Source organism: Bombina bombina, chromosome 2 (assembly GCF_027579735.1).
Source record: "Bombina bombina isolate aBomBom1 chromosome 2, aBomBom1.pri, whole genome shotgun sequence".
Taxonomy (NCBI): domain Eukaryota; kingdom Metazoa; phylum Chordata; class Amphibia; order Anura; family Bombinatoridae; genus Bombina; species Bombina bombina.
Genome location: NC_069500.1, coordinates 1,071,487,408 through 1,071,505,110, shown reverse-complemented (window position 1 = coordinate 1,071,505,110; position 17,703 = coordinate 1,071,487,408). Strand labels below are relative to the sequence as shown.

At 38.8% G+C, this 17,703-nt stretch overlaps 1 protein-coding gene across 1 annotated transcript in view; it reads left to right on the top strand.

Moving 5' to 3' along the window:
- Positions 1-17,703, top strand: part of INPP4B (inositol polyphosphate-4-phosphatase type II B) — a 1,415,612-nt gene that overhangs the window by 1,287,820 nt on the left and 110,089 nt on the right. The window contains exon 22 of the mRNA XM_053703700.1: positions 8,689-8,786. Coding sequence (XP_053559675.1) covers positions 8,689-8,786 — 98 coding nt within the window. The remainder of the gene's footprint in view (positions 1-8,688; positions 8,787-17,703) is intronic.

Sequence of the window (17,703 nt, the reverse complement as noted above, 5' to 3'; positions counted from 1 at the left end):
CACTCCAATACCAGTGCTGCATAAGTCAGTGGTGAGCTGGTCGTACGTGCTCGTTCACGATTTCCCCATAGGACTCAACGGGGAGAGCTGGCTGAAAAAAAGTTGCGTAAAGCTCCCTAACGCAGCCCCATTGATTCCTATGGGGAAATAAAAGTTATGTCTATACCTAACACACTAACATGAACCCAGAGTCTAAACACCCCTAATCTTACACTTATTAACCCCTAATCTGCCGCCCCCGACATTGCCGACACCTACATTATATTATTAACCCCTAATCTGCCACTCCGGACACAACCGCCACCTACATTATAGTTATGAACCCCTAATCTGCTGCCCCCAACATCGCCGACACCTACATTATATTTATTAACCCCTAATCTGCTGCCCCCAATGTCGCGCGCAACCTACCTACACTTTTTAACCCCTAAGTCTTCATCAAGGCGGCATCTTCTATCTTCATCCATCCGGCGTGGAGAGGGTCCATCTTCAAGACATCCGACGCGGAGCATCCTCTTCATCCGGAGTCTTCTTACTGAATGAAGGTACCTTTAAGTGACGTCATCCAAGATGGCGTCCCTTAGATTCTGATTGGCTGATAGAATTCTATCAGCCAATCGGAATTAAGGTAGAAAAATTCCTATTGGCTGATGCAATCAGCCAATAGGATTGAAGTTCAATCGTATTGACTGATCCAATCAGCCAATAGGATTGAGATTGCATTCTATTGGCTGTTCCAATCAGCCAATAGAATGCAAGCCCAATCCTATTGGCTGATTGGATCATTAGTAGCAAGAGGTAACTTACGTTTGCCATCTCATGTAAGTATTTATTATGCATTTTGTAACATAATATGGCAAACAATGGGCGAGACTACATATGCAGCGCAAGTGTCAGCGCAACTGCTGAAACCCACGCCGCCTGTAATTTCACCTTGCACATCGGGGTATCACATATACAGCGTCGGCAGTTCATAAAGTGCGTAAAATAAAAACAAATAACTTAAATCAGAAACAAAAATGATAATGTGAATAAATGTGATATAAAAGGATATCGAGTAGGTGATCCTCAGTTCCTCAAAAGAGAAAAAAAGAGAAAAAAACCACAAAATTAGTGTAATATTGTTTAACAGTGTTAGTATAAACTTTGCATATACAATGGCTACTCACATATGCTTGAGCTATCGTCAGCTCAGATGTAAAGGCAGTCCTGAGTACAAAGCTGTCAGGATCAGCTACATCTGTGCATGTGTCTCATTCACAATCTCCCGAATCTCCAAGGGAAGAAAAATATAACAATAGTGTGATATTGTTAAATGACCACTTGAATAAGATTGATACTTGAAATATTACTCACACTCTGTGGGAGCTGTCTCTAAGCTCCAATTTAAATGCAGACCTGAATATTCTGGCTATCAGGAAAAGCTTTAGCAAATGATTCCGGAACCGCTTCCAGTCAAAGTTATTTTATTAAAAACATAAAATTTATAAAACAAATGCAATCTGGATAATGTAGTCACTCGGGGTTACAGTGCAAAAATGTTACAACATACAAGTTTTACTTAGTTATTTAGCAGGATGGCAACGGATTGTATCCGTGTAGTAGCCAAAGTCCTTGCATAGAAACAAAATACCCTTCACTATGACATATTACCAGATGCGTAATCTTGACGTACGTTTCGCCACGCCCCTGTGGCTTTTTCAAGAGTGACTTTTAGCAGTGAGCTATCTAAATATATAGATATGCTATTACAACTGTGGTGAAAACCAAATCTTTTCTGAAAGATACTATAAGTGTATTAAACGCCTTGAATGAGATTCAGTGGAAAAATGTAACATCCCATTATACTATTATTACCAAAGACAAAAGTCTAAAAGCAGTTGAATTAATGCTAAATAAACTTGGGAATTTGAATAAAACACATATAGAATATATTTTGGAGGGGATAGAACTTATTTTGGATACAAACTTTTTTTGGTATGGTCGATTTTTATTTACAGGTAGGAGGTACGGCGATAGGCGCGCACTTTGCCCCCAGCTATGCCAACCTATTTGGCAGCTTGGGAAGAGTCGTGGGTGTTTGGGGGGCATAGCTGGGGGCAGAATATCGTAGGCTATCACCGGTACATAGATGATGTTCTTCTTATATGGAAGGGACCTAAATCCACTCTGGATTCCTTTTTAACATTTTTGAAAACCAATTATTGGAATATAAATTGTACATGGGACTGTAATAAGGAAAAGGTTAATTTCTTGGATTTGGAGATATATATTGCCAATAATTAAATATTTACAAAAAAATGTTTTAAAAAAAACAGTTGCCACCACAGAATGTGGATTGAAAATCTGCCAAAGGGACAATTTCACAGAATAAAGCGAAACTGTAAGGATAATACAATATTTAATGAACAGGCCAAATTTTTGAAAGAACGCTTCATAGAAAAAGGTTTTTCAGAAAATAAATGAAATACAACCATAGAAGAGATTATCACTTTAGATAGAAAAGATATGTTAAAATACAAAGACAAATCTAAATGGGAGAATAACAACTTAAGTTTTATTTTTAGTTATAATAATCAAAACAGAGAATTGAAAAATATTATAGAAAACATTGGGGAATTCTAAAAAGAGATTGCCACTTAAATACCATCTTACCTGATAGACCTAATTTGATTTTTAAAAAAGCAATGAATTTAAAAGATCACCTAACAAAAAGTTACATAAGGGATATGAGGTTCCAAGAAACTGGTTAACAGAAATGAAAGGCTTTAAATATTGTAAGGATTGTGCTGGTTGCAAAAATGGCAACTGTCTAAAAAAAACGTAGATTTCTTCCACTCTAGAGATGGAAAGAAAAAGTATGATATTAATCAATAGCATGCAATAATAAATTTGTTGTACATCTGTTGACCTGTAAATTTAATTTATTTTACATACGTAAAACCACTAGATTATTGAAAACTAGAATATATGAACACATTTGCAATATAAAAAGGGATCTTTAAAACATCCAGTATGCCTTAATTTGAAGGAAAAACATGCAAAAGATCCAATCAGCCTGTTATTTATAGAAATTAGAAAGTTAAATATCCATTGGAGAGGATCTGATAGGGAAAATGTGCTATCAAAATTAGAAATGAAGTAGATTTTTTAACTTAATACCATGGTACCATTTAAACTAAATGCTGATTTTGAACTATGTCATTTTTTAATGTAAATATGTCATTTTTAAAATACTAGAATAATGTTTTGCAAATTCCAAAAACTACTTTTCTATATGCCTTTTTATATGTATATTCCTTGAAATAATTGCCAGATATTGGTCCGTAACATTTATATATTAAATAACTATCTGATTTTGTAAGGCTTCTGTAAATACAACCTTTAGAACACTACCACTTTAAATATGGACTAATTGAATTGAGAAGGAGCAATAAAAGGATACAAAGAACCACTAAGAGTCACTCTTGAAAAAGCCACAGGGGCGTGGCGAAACGTACGTCGAGATTACGCATCTGGTAATACGTCATAGTGAAGGTTGTTTTGTTTCTATGCAAGGACTTTGGCTACTACACGGATACATTGTATCAATCCATTGCCAACTTGCCATCCTGCTAAATAACTAAGTGTAACTTGTATGTTGTAACATTTTTACACTGTAACCCTGAGTGACTACATTATCCAGATTGCATTTGTTTTATAAATTTTATGTTTTTAATAAAATAACTTTGACTGGAAGCGGTTCTGGAATAATTTGCTAAGGCTTTACCTGATAGCCAGAATATTCAGGTCTGCATTTAAATTGGACCTTAGAGACAGCTTTGACAGAGTGTGAGTAATATTTCAAGTATCAATCTTATTCAAGTGGTCATTTAACAATATCACACTATTGTTATATTTTTCTTTCCTTGGAGATTCTGGAGATTGTGAATGAGACACATGCACAGATGTAGCTGATCCTGACAGCTTTGTACTCAGGACTGCCTTTACATCTGAGCTGACGATAGCTCAGGCATATGTGAGTAGCCATTTGTATATGCAAAGTTTATACTAACACTGTTAAACAATATTACACTAATTTTGTGTTTTTTTTCTCTTTTTTTCTCTTTTGAGGAACCGAGGATCACCTACTCGATATACTTTTATATCACATTTATTCATAAAGTGCGTAAAGTGCGTAACTAGCAATGTCCAGAAATGAGCGTAAATACAAATTTCTAGAGTTGCCAGTGACTTACGGCACTTTAGAAACTGCCAGCGCCTAAGAAAATAAAAAAAATCAAATCTCCCGTAAAAGTCTAACCCGCCTCCCAAAAATATATACGCCATTAAACCCACATCAGAACTAATAATAAAAGTATTAACCCCTAATCCGCCATTAACCCACATCGCGATTTACCTAGAAAAGTATTAACCCCTAAACCGACAACCCCCCACAGCGCAATATGCCTAATTAAACTATTAACCCCTAATCCGCCATTAACCCACATCGTGATTTACCTAGAAAAGTATTAACCCCTAAATCCGCCAACCCCAACATCACAAACTACCTAATAAATGTATTAACCCCTAATCCGCCAAAACCGCACAACAGAAATATTCCTAATAAAACTATTAACCCATAATCCGCTAAACCCCCACAATGCAAGTACCCTAATTAACCTATTAACCCCTAATCCACTAAACCCCCACAACACAAATACCCTAATTAAGCTATTAACCCCTAATCCACCAAACCCCCACAACGCAAATAACTAATTTAATTACTAAACCCCCCTAACCTAACACCCACTAAACTAACCACAAATTACATAAAATAATAAAATATAATTAAAATAAAAAATCCTAACAGTACTTAGAAAAATAAACCTAAGATTAAATTAAAATAAATTAATCTAAAAAAGCCCTCAAAAATAAAAACACCCCCTAATCTAATGCTAAACTACCAATAATTAGGGGTTAAAATAATTTATTAGTTATTGAGGTGGGGGATTGTGGTTAACAGGTAGATAGATATTATGCGCATGCATTAGGTGTTAGTTAATATTTTCAGGGAGTTACAGGAGTTATGTTGCTCACATTTTCAGTTCAAGGCTAGCTGCGCCTGCCTATATGTGGTGAGGTGAAAATGGAGTAAAATCCTTGTGCTGAATATGTGATACTGATTTGCAATGCGGTTCTATGTTAGCTTAGGGGAGTAAAAATTGCGGGCGACGGGTGAAATATACGCAACGCATTTATATGTGACACCAAAACCGCGTAAAATACGGCGTTGCTTGCTTTTGTGGGTGACGCCGCAATGTAATCTTGCCCAATGTGTGCACAATACTGGTGTAACAATATTACCGAAAACCCTTTGGCATCTATTAATCAAGCCGTCAACCGCAAATACGCTGGAATTCCACAGTCTATTTGTGGCGAGCCTGATTCGCCTTAGTTATCAAACCCTACAGACCGGCAAAAGTAGAATTTAGTAACGTAACATACGATCCGCCGGACTCAGTCCGACACAGATCGAAGGTTACGTCACTTCAGATGTTCCGAATGCAAGTTCGGCACAATCTGACTACTTTTGCTAGTTATCAAATAACTAGCAGGTACGCTCGGCACTATTCCGGCCCAGCGTACCTGGTTTTCAATCCGCCGCCCTAGAGGCGGCGGATGCCATAGGAATCAATGGGAGTCTGAAAGCAGCGTAAGCTCATGTTCGCTGCTGCCCGATATCCCATTGATTCCTATGGTAACGTCTACACCTAACACCCTAAAATGTACCCTGAGTCTAAACACCCCTAATCTGCCCCCCCCCCACACCTTCACAACTAAATAAAGTGTTTAACCCCGCTCCCTGAGCCCACCGCCACCTACATTATATTTATTAACCCCTAATCTGCCCCCCCTACACCGCCGCCACCTACATTATATTTATTAACCCCTAATCTGCCCCCCTACACCGCCGCCACCAACATTATATTTATTAACCCCTAATCTGCCCCCCTACACCACCGCCACCTACATTATATTTATTAACACCTAATCTGCCCCCCCTACACCGCCACCACTATATTAAATTTATTAACCCCTAATCTGCCCCCCCACACCGCCGCCACTATATTAAATTTATTAACCCCTAAACCTAAGTCTAACCCTAACACACCCTAACTTAAATATAATTTAAATACATCTAAATAAATTATTCCTATTTAAAACTAAATACTTACCTATAAAATAAACCCTAAGATAGCTACAATATAACTATTAGTTACATTGTAGCTAGCTTAGAGTTTATTTTTATTTTACAGGCAACTTTGTATTTATTTTAACTAGGTAGAATAGTTATTAAATAGTTATTAACTATTTAATAATTTCATAGTTAAAATAAATACAAATATACCTGTAAAATAAAACCTAACCTAAGTTACAATTACACCTAACACTACACTATAATTAAATGAATTACCTACATTAACTACAATTAACTACGATTAAATAAAATTATCTAAAGTACAAAAACAAACACTAAATTACAGAAAATAATAAAATAATTACAAGTTTTTTAAAGTAATTACACCTACTTTAATTCCCCTAATAAAATAAAAAAGCCCCCCAAAATAATAAAAAGCCCTACCCTATACTAAATTACAAATAGCCCTTAAAAGGGCTTTATGTGGGACATTGCCCCAAAGTAATCAGCTCTTTTACCTGAAAAAAAGTAGAATACCCCCACATTAAAACCCACCACCCACACACCCAACCCTACTGTAAAAATAAACTCTAAGCTAGCTACAATGTAACTATTAGTTATATTGTAGCTATCTTAGGGTTTATTTTATAGTTAAGTATTTAGTTTTAAAAAGGAATAATTTATTTAGATTTATTTAAATTATATTTAAGTTAGTGGGTGTTAGGGTTAGGGTTAGACTTAGGTTTAGGGGTTAATAAATTTAATATAGTGGCGGCGGTGTAGGGGGCAGAATAAGGTTAATAAATTTAATATAGTGGCGGCGGTGTAGGGGGGGCAGATTAGGGGTTAATAAATATAATGTAGGTGGCGGCGGTGTAGGGGGGGCAGATTAGGGGTTAATCAATATAATGTAGGTTGCGGCGGTGTAGGGGGGCAGATTAGGGGTTAATAAATATAATGTAGGTGGCGGTGGGCTCCGGGAGCGGTGGTTTAGGGGTTAAACACTTTATTTAGTTGCGGCAGGGCCGGGGAGCGGCGGTTTAGGGGTTAATACATATAATGTAAGTGGCGGTGGGCTCCGGGTGCGGCGGTTTAGGGGTTAAACACTTTATTTAGTTGTGGCGGGGTCCGGGAGCGGCGGTTTAGGGGTTAATACATTTATTAGAGTTGCGGCGGGGTCCGGGAGCGGCGGTTTAGGGGGTAAACAATTTATTTAGTTGCGGTGGGCTCTGGGAGCGGCGGTTTAGGGGGTAAACAGTATAGTATAGTGTGGGTGTTTAGTGACAGGGTACCAATAAAGCTGTAAAAAAGCCGAAGAGCAGCGAGATCGATGACTGTTAGTTAACAACAGTCCGCTGCTCATCGCCCCGTACTTGGTGCACGGCTTATTGACAGCTTTTTTGGTAATTTTGGACAATGTATTCAGGTCCGCTGCAGTGATGTTAGGTGAGCGTATTGGTGCCGTCGAATGCAAGAAAGTCGACGCTTTGATAAATAGATGCCTTTATGTAAACTGCTTGGTACCAGAAAAGGTTGGGATATTGGAATATGTGCAATATTTGTAAAATAGGACAATTTGGAACCAAGTGTAAACAACAATATCTTATATAATTTAGGCAATATTTACATGTCATAATACAGTTTATACATATATATAATCTAAAGGTAGTTTTATATCATTTTAATATGTTTGTATATATAGGGCTAGATTACAAGTGGATTGCTAAATTATTGTGCACCAGCAAAAGGGCAAATTTGCCTGTTTGCGGGCTCGTGATAATTACTGCACTAGGCAGTATTTTGGGGCTAAAGTTGTTGGGAGTGGGGTGTTAGAAAAAAAAACAGCACTGAAAAGTGCCTTTACGTTGCAGTCTATGGGAACTGTGTGTTCCCTGTAAATATATAAGTATATGCTTATATACATATATATTCATATGTTAATATGTTTATATACACATATTAACATATAAATATGTATATAATCATATATATTTATATTTGCTGCCATCGCCACCCCTTCTCTGCGCTTAGGTTTTTATTGGAGCCTATGGAAGCGCGCTCATGGCGCAATACTTCCCAGCAATTCAAACGCAAGCTCGCATTCACATTGCCGACAACTGATAATACCAGCTCACATTAGCATGTATTACACAGTGGAGCGCAAATATCGCTTTCATGAAAGTGATATTTAGCGATCCACTTGTAATCTGGCCCATAGTATCGTCAGAAAGATAGTACAGTACTGTAATCAGAAAGGTAAAAGTAGATTTTTATTTGCTTTTTTGGAACACAAATACCAAGCCAAAGACACAGGCAGAGAAGACTTACAGGCAGGGAAAAATAGTAATTTTTTTTGATAATTTTATTTTTTAAGAAATTTTTATTAAAAAGTTTCGATTTCAGAATAAGTTTGAATTTTTGATTTCCGGATTTGGGGATTTGTATCTGTATTATTGTTTGTTATTGTAAAAAAATAAAAGTATCTTAAGCACTTTGTATTATTGCAGATTCGGTGACACCTCTTTGCAAGAGAGCATTAATCAGGAGAATGCTGAATATCTGAAAGAGTATTACAGGCTATGTACTGATCAGTTGGCTCCACAGTGTAAGTATGGTTTAAAATATTGTAAGTACAAACCAGCTGGAAATAAATTGCTTTGAAATGCATTTATTTTCATCTTGGGGTTTGCTTTACATACTTAAAATGCACATTCTGATTGCATTCTTGTCTCGGTAAATTAACAATTATAGAATCTATGACTCAGTGAAGCAGAAACAGAAAAATGCATGAAGTTCTATTGCAAACAATAATGATAATAAGCCTTTAAACTATGTTCATTCTGTATTCTTTACTTTGTATATTTTATAGCCTAAACTGGATTTTCATTTTACCGCGTGTGCTCCAGTTTGCCATTTCAATTAGATCTGAAGATTAACTACATGAAGCAAAAATTATAGTGGCGCATAACACTATGCATCCTTGTTTTTGTCTGTAATGTTGATAAGAACAATATTCAAAAACTATCCTTAAATACTGCTGTCCTTGGGGAATTCTGGTTTACTGTTTAAATAAGAAGCAGAAGAACTCCGGCAAACCTCTAGGCGTTTCGTATAAAATAAACTTTCTTTATTTGGAGCAGGATACAAACATCATAAAAGAAGGTAAAAACAAAGACAAAGTCTCTCAGCAGGACTTGTGTCTAACGCGTTTCGGCTGTTAACAAGCCTTACTCATAGACATAGCCACTGTTCACCAATCAGGGCTTAAATAGCCCTAGACTAATTAGCTAAACTTGTCCTGCTGAGGTTACAGACCTGTTAAAGAAACAGCACCAACATGTGCTAAAGGAGAGACATATAAAACTTTGGTGATACTCTCATATACATAACTTCAGTGCACAAACATACACATTATTAAACATTAGTTGTCAGATTTTAAGATAGATGAAATAAAATTACATTTGCTTTAGATTGCATATTTCCTCGCTATACATCTATAAACAGTTGTTCACTAAATGCAAACCATGTATAAAGGAAGCATATAGTCTATTTATGTAGTTAAAGGCATAGATACACACGTGCACTAACAAATATCAAAAACATTATAAATAAAGCTTTAAGAAAAGGCATTATAATTTCCTCTCCTATTACATTGAAAAAGAGATATTGTTGTCACTATTAGTTTTAACCTCTAACCAAGACATAGGTTGAAAATGCAAAGATATGCTATATAGGCAGGGGTTAACCCTTTCCTTTCTTCCTCATACTTGTTAGTAATAACTACTAAGAGTCAAATACATTTGTATATATGCACTAAATGTTATATGTATGTAGTAGGCAAATAAACCCTGGATGCACTGAGTCATTCTTCTCGCCAGAAACTTTTAATGTTACTTATTATATCAAATAGCAACTGGAAGTCAACTATACTCGCATATATATGCTCTATACTAGTATTAATGTAGTAGACATTTACTTTGTCACTTTCGTTGCCAAAAATTTATAACATCATAATCTATATTGAGCCCTCCTGGTCTCCGAGTTTTTAATTGGAAAATCCAGAATGCTTCTCTGTATAACAATCTCTGTGCCCTATCACCTCCCCTCAATGAGGGTATGATGTATTCTATAATCTGCCATTTGAAGCTACCCACATTCTGATTGTGCATCTGAATAAAATGCTGTGCTAAACCTGAACAGTCATTATTTTGTTCAATATTTTTTAGGCTCTCTTATGCGTGTCCGTGCTTCCCTCGTCGAGCACCCTACATACTTCTTATCACATAGAGAGCATTCGACAAGATACACTATGTGAGTAGTTCTGCAATTGGTCAGATCAAGTAGGTTATACATTCTCTGGGTCACCTTAGACTGAAATGTACGAGTAGTCTTAGCATAGCCACATGCTATGCATTTGCTATAGTGACACTTATAATGTCCTTTAGCCTGAAGCCAACTACTGTCGGTTTTATTATCAACTTTAAGCATACTAGGGGAGAGTACATTTCCGAAAGTGCAACACCTTTTAGCAACAAAAGTACATCCTTGTGAGGCATAATACTTCAAACTATCTTCAGCTGTCAAAATAGGGAGATGTTTGTTGACTATGTCACAAATAGCCTTATACTGAGGACTATATGTAGCTATAAAAACTGGTTTATCCTCATCAAACTTAGTATGGTCTTGCCTATTACGGTCATTGCGTACAATGTCATCTCTAGACATTCTGGTGACTTCTAAATAAGCCCTATTAATGACTTTATTTTTATAGCCTCTCTCCCTCAACTGGTTCTTCAGTATTATGCTTTCTTTTTCAAAGTCTGAATTACTTGAGCAGTTCCGCTTAATGTGGATAAACTGCCCCTTAGCAATACCAAAGCCTGTGTATGGTGGATGGTTACTGCGTGTGTATAAAAATGCATTTGATTAAATAGGTTTGCGATACAAAGTTGTATTTATTTTACCGCTTTGTACATCCACCATCAAGATGATATCTAAGTAGGGAATTTCAGTTTGATGGTATGAAAATGTGAATTCTAGATTCACTCTGTTATTATTTAAGAATTGAACAAACTCTTGGGCTTCCAGTTGTGTACCTGTCCACACCAACAACAAGTCATCTATGTATCTCTTATACATCTTGATACACCAGCCCATGAAAAAGTTGGCATATGCCGGGGCAAACTTTGCCCCCCATAGCGGTCCCTCATCTCTGAAGAAAGAACTCCCCTCCAAATTAAAAAAAATTATGCTTTAGCAGAAAATCAATAACCCTTAAGAGATATTTTTTCAATCCACTATCATAATTACTGTACATATCCAATACATTTTCTATTGCCTCTATACCATATGAATGGGGTATGGCTGAATAAAGCCCAACTACATCAATAGTAAGCCATGAACAATTAGTTTCCCATTGCACTTCTTCAAGTGTCTTCAAAAGATGTTTTGTGTCTCTAACAAAAGAGGGTAAACGATGGACAAAAGGCTGCAGGAGGGTCTCAACCCAACTAGAGAGTTTTTAAAAAAGTGAGCCTATGCCTGATATAATAGGTCTTCCACGCACCTCCTCCAGGGATTTATGTACCTTCGGGAGGTGGTGGAAGATAGAAATGATAGGCCTGGCTACAAAGAGAAAATCTCTGGTATCTTGATCGATGATACCCTCCTGCATACCATCATCTAGAAGATCCCACAGTTGATTTTTGTATACTTCAACCAGGTTTCCCATTAATTTGTTATATACATTAACATCGTAAACCTGCCTTCTTGCCTCTACTATATAGTCAAGTTTATTCATAATAACTATACTGCCTCCCTTGGAGTCTTTAATGATAATATCCTTCCTATCCTTAAACTGTGTAAGGGCCTGTTGTTGTGATATGTTCAAATTAGGAAAGGCATGCTTGTGATTCTTGGCTAAGTCAATGAGATCTTCCTCTATTCTACGGTGGAAAGCTTCAAGGAAGGGACCCCGCTGTCTAGTGGGATTAAAAACTGAACGTGGTTTAAAACCCCCGTGTGCACTTTCCATGTTAGGAGAGGGGTCATAAGCAAGAGATTCAGAAAGTAGGTTGTGTAGGGAGAGATAGTCACATGTATCTGCAAAATCTGTAAGGTTAGAGGGATTATCTGTATCACTATGTTCTACATTTTGAACCAATTGTTTATTACCATATGTCATGTTCTCGTTTTGACCTTTATTCCAGAAGAACATTTTTAAGGTTAAATCTCTAACTAACCTGTTGACATCGACTATTGTTTTAAGCAGGTCGAAGTTACATGTGGGCACAAAACCCAACCCTAGACTTAATACCTGTTTCTCTTCTGGAGTAATTACAGTATCGGATAAATTGATTATTTTCACATCCTGTATTTGTTGTGTGTCCCTCTTGCTCTTCTGTAGCCCTGCCTTCCTCTTGCGCCTCTTCTTCTGTCTCCTCCCCCCTCTCTTTCCTTGATGTCCACTTGAAAAACCTGTTTGTCATTACTTTTTATACATGGTTTCCCTGGGTGGTTTAAAGGTCTAACATCCCCCTCACTGTCACTGAGGAATTCTAATCTTCTGTCATCCAGGAGCTGTTCTGTACTATTTCTCTCTGCACTGATTAGCCTCTGTGAGTTCCTAGTGATAATGGGATCAGTCCTAACAACACTGTTTATCTTAGGTCTAACCACTGGTATTTCCTCATCTGACATACCACTAGAATCCCCTCTAGAGACTGAGTCAGCTCTGTCATCATCAGAGGGTTCTGTATCACTGAAGGTCACTCTCTTTTCTTGTACATGTGCTGAACTATTTTCTCTAAACCTTTGGAGAGAACTAAATCTCCTTTGTCTGGAGTTAGTGGTAGCAGAATTATTATGCCACACATATACTCCTGTATGTTTGAAACACAGGAGGTCCCTTCTTCAGTGGGTTTTTTTAGAATTAGAATTACAATCAGAATCACTTATTCGTCAAATTTAAAGAATATGCAAGGAATTTTTCTTGGTGAAAATAAAGTGTTAACTTAGACAATTGCCAATAGAGTGCAAACTGCAATATTTATACTGCATTACAAAAAAGTATGCAATAACAATATATACCACATTACTACTAATCACCAAGATTACGAGTTTTGAGCGCTTGTGCTTGTGCGGGTGATATGGAGATTTTAAGCTCCATACCACTCCCAAAACAAGCGTTGTGTTTGAGGTGCTCGTGCACACTTTCCCCATAGACATCAATGGGGAGAGCCGGCAAAAAAAAAACTAACAGCTGCGATTGCGGAAACAAAAGCTCAGTAACGCAGCCCCATTTATGTCTATGGGGAAATAAAAACACTGTTTAAACCTAACACCCTAACCTAAACCCTACGTCTAAACACCCCTAATCTGCTGCCCCCAACATTGCTGATGCCTGCCTACAATTATTAACCCCTAATCTGCTGCTCCCAATATTGCCGCTACCTAAATACAATTATTAACCCCTAATCTGCCGCTCCCGATATCGCTGCCACTATACTACATTTATTAACCCCTAAACCGCCAGTCCCACACATCGCAACAAGCTAAATTAAACTATATTAAACCCTAAACCTAACCCTAACCCCCCTAACTTTAACATAATTAAATTAGATCTAAATTAAATTTACAATTATTAACTAAATAATACCTAGTTAAAACTAAATACTTACCTGCGAAATAAAGCTAACTTAGGTTTTTTTTTTATTTCACAGGTGTTTGCATTTATTTTAACTAGGTAGACTAGTTAGTAAATAGTTATTAACTATTTACTAACTACCTAGTTAAAATAAATACAAAATTACCTGTGAAATAAAACATAACCTGCCTTACACTAAAACCTACCATTACAAAAAATAAAAAAAATAAAAAAGTGCTGAATGCCCTAAGTTTTTTATGCTTTATTTAATAAACAGTTGGAGTTTTTTACTTTTTACTAGTGCGGTTTCTGTATTGTGCCATTTGTTCACTCGCTTTGAATTCCTCTTCTTTTGTTATTATTTTTTGTAGTGTTAGTTTTTTTTTTATTTTGGGGGGTTTGGTGGGTGGCTTTTTTTTACTATTAGGGGGACATGGTATTTTTTAGAGGTAAAAGAGCTATTTAACTTAGGGCAATGCCATACAAAAGGCCCTTTTAAGGGCTATTGATAGTTTAGTATTAGATTAGGGGTGTTTTTATTTTGGGGGTATTTTTTATTTTTATAGGAGTATTAGTTTAGGTTTCAATTTTTTATTTTGGATAGCGTTATATATTTTTTTTGTAATTTTACTTTTTTTATTTTTTGTATCTTAAGCTTGGGGGTTTGTATTTTTTAAACATAGACTTCCCTCTGGCCAGGCTTATCGCCTAGTCTATTTATAAATACAAATAACTTATTCCCCTATGTGAAGAACATTGTAATGTGAAATATTTACAGTGCATAGGGCGCATTTCCATTGAGCCGTAATTAGGTTTGCACAAGGTCGCAAACCGATAAATATGCTGTCGGAAGCAATTTAGTTTATCAACTGCTTCTGATGGCGTGTTATACCTCAGTATCTACAAAATTGAATCCAGACCTATGCCTAGGGCAGTAATAAATATTACATATATTAATAAAGTGGAAATTATAATTATAATAAAAAATAGTATTTGCTTATAGTTAAAAAATATTAATCATAAATAAGTTTATCTTTGTTTTTGTTTCTCGTTAGAGGTGATTACAGATAAGGAGCACAGATGTTTAACGTACATTTTATAGTTTAAGGTCGGGCTACCATAGCAACTAATTGATTTTCAAGAAATCCGACATCGGGTGGACAACTTTAACGTACACCTACACAAAAAGAGCGACTCCACGCAATGCACAAAATATTTCAATGGAAACCTGGTACTAAAATGGAGCCGTAAACTACTTTTAGCTGTTGGCAACTTCGGTAGCTTACAGCTCAATGGAAGCGAGCACATAGTTAAACACTTTATTAAATATGAATATTGCATGAATATGCTTTTCAATGTTTTCAGCTACTTGTCTGCAAAAGGCTCCAATGCATCTATATATATATCTATATATGTATACATATGTATTTATGTGTATATATGTCTGTGAATACAAATGTACAGTATAAATACAAAAATACATATGTTCAAATACATATATATATATATTGTCACAGATACCAGACGGCTAAGGCTATCCCCCACCCCCCCTACAACCTCACCCCTGTTGTTTCTCAGTGGTTTTGGGCTCCTCAGAGCAACCACCATCTCTGGAAGCTGTTTGTTTGCTTTGTGTTGTCTTGTTTTTGTGTTCAGAGAAAAGTTGGTGTATGACCAGGAAAACCCTCCTAGGCTGGCTGGGCTCCTGGAACTCCCGGTCGCCCGCCTCACAACGGACACCCGCCTAACCCCTCTCAGGCTGGCCAGGCTCCTGGAACTCCCAGTCGGCCACAGGACAGCAGAACACCCGCTAATTTTAACCCAGGTCGCTCCAGCAACCATGTGCCCCAGAGCTCCGCTCTTTTGGGGATTATTAGCCCCTGGGGAGTACAAGGGGAGCTCCTTTGGGAACTGGGGGTTTTGGACACCCCTAACCCCATAACTTCAACGGACTGTAACTCCAGTCCCCAGTAACGAATTATGCTGATTTTTGGACTGTGGCATCTGGGGACTGAGAGCTTTAGAATGACACCCTGGAAGTGCTGCCGCTCCACCGGGATCTCCCAAAACCACCACCTCTAAGTATTGGGATTATGTGAGACTGTAGCTCCTATGGAGGTGCCGGGCTGTCTGGAGGGGCGGGAATGGCGGGAAAATAGTGGGATTGTCCAGGGTCTTATCAAGATGAGCTGACTGTATAAAAGGAGTGTGTGTTTTCAATAAAATCAGTTCCTGTGTAACCTGAATGGTGTGTCTAGTTATTTGGATGAGCTCCAGCTAAAATCACTTTCCTGGGCTACATAGCAGCCTGTTCCAGGCAGAGAAAGTATCCTCAGGCAGAGCTATCCAGCCTGGGCAGCTGGAGTCTGCCACAGGGTGGGACCCTGAGTACTGGTGCTGTCAGGCATCAGGGGTGGCTACAGGCTGTGGTCACTTGCCAGCTACATAGCTGCAGTCAGCAGGGAGGAAGCAGGACCCCTTTTGGCAGAGTTACCCAGTCGGGGTAGCGGGGGTATCCGCCACATTGGCTGGCAGCGGTGGTATCTGCTTCTTTTACAAGGTTCCTGCTGACAGAGGAGACAAACCACAGTAGCCGGTAAATATGGAGGCAGAGTTCCTAGGGAGAGTACAAAAGATGCTGACTGGAACAAAGGATCCTTGTTCGGAACAGGACATTCTGACATGGAGGAACCTTGCCCTCCGAGACCTTTGGTGGGAGGCTCTGCAACAGGAGAAGGAAAATGTAAAGGTCCTCCCCACGAATGACACAAGATTCTGGGTATGGTGGACCATGAGACTGCATTTCCTGGGAAAACAGCCAAAGAAGGAATGGCTAGCTGTTCTACATAGACTGATCCAGCAAGAGATGTGGGTGGAGGACGGCTATCGAGCCCTCCAATGGCTCGCTATGCAAGCGCAGCCATGGCTGGAGGATGGATCCCCCACAGAGGGCTTCGGCAGCCCTGGATTGTTGTTTACAAAAAGGACAGAGGACCCACAGTTTGGGAGCGAGACAGACCAGGGTCTAGAGGATATCTCTGGGCTCCAAGAGGAACTGCTGGATCTCTTGGAGGAGACCTGGCTGCTGGATGATCTGGATTTTATAATTGACCAGGAAGAGGCACTGGTCAATGAATACAAGAGGCTGCTGGATCTCTCTAAGCAGTGTGCCAGGGGCATACAGATCTGGGGTGCAGCCCTTTGGGATTCATGGAGCTTGACTGTGGAGGAGTGGCAGCAAAGATAAAGGGAACCAGGGCTGCTGGATCCTGATCAGCAGTCTGTCTCTGAGCTTATAGACTTGGACAAGGGAGTCACCCCAGCAGAAATGCTGACAACAGGGCAGAGAGCCGCCGGCCTCTTCCCAGCACCTGTAACAGCTCCAGGAAACCTGGGAGCTGAGGTAGTCATCCTCCCTCCCGTTACAGAGAACTCCTTGCAGGTAGAGATGGATGTCAATAACTCTGCCCAGCAGCAGAAACCCTTCCTGGGAGTGGAGACAGTCGGTCTCTCTCCCCAGCGGCAGAGACAGGAGCCGGGAGAGGAGAAGGTCAGTATCTCTCCCCAGCGGCAGAGCCAGGAGAGGAGACAGTTGGTCTCTCTCCCCAGCAGCGGAGCCATCCCCTAGGAGCGGAGGTAGTCATCCTCCCTCCCCATAAACAGAACCCCTTACCGGGAGAGGAGACAGTCGGTCTCTCTCCACAGCGGCAGAGCCATCCCCTGGGAGTGGAGGTAGTCATCCTCCCTCCCCGTAAACTGAACCCCTTCCCGAGAGAGGAGACAGTCGGTCTCTCTCCCCAGCGGCAGAGCCTGGAACTGGGAGAGGAGACAGTCGGTCTCTCTCCCCAGCGGCAGAGCCATCCCCTGGGAGCGGAGG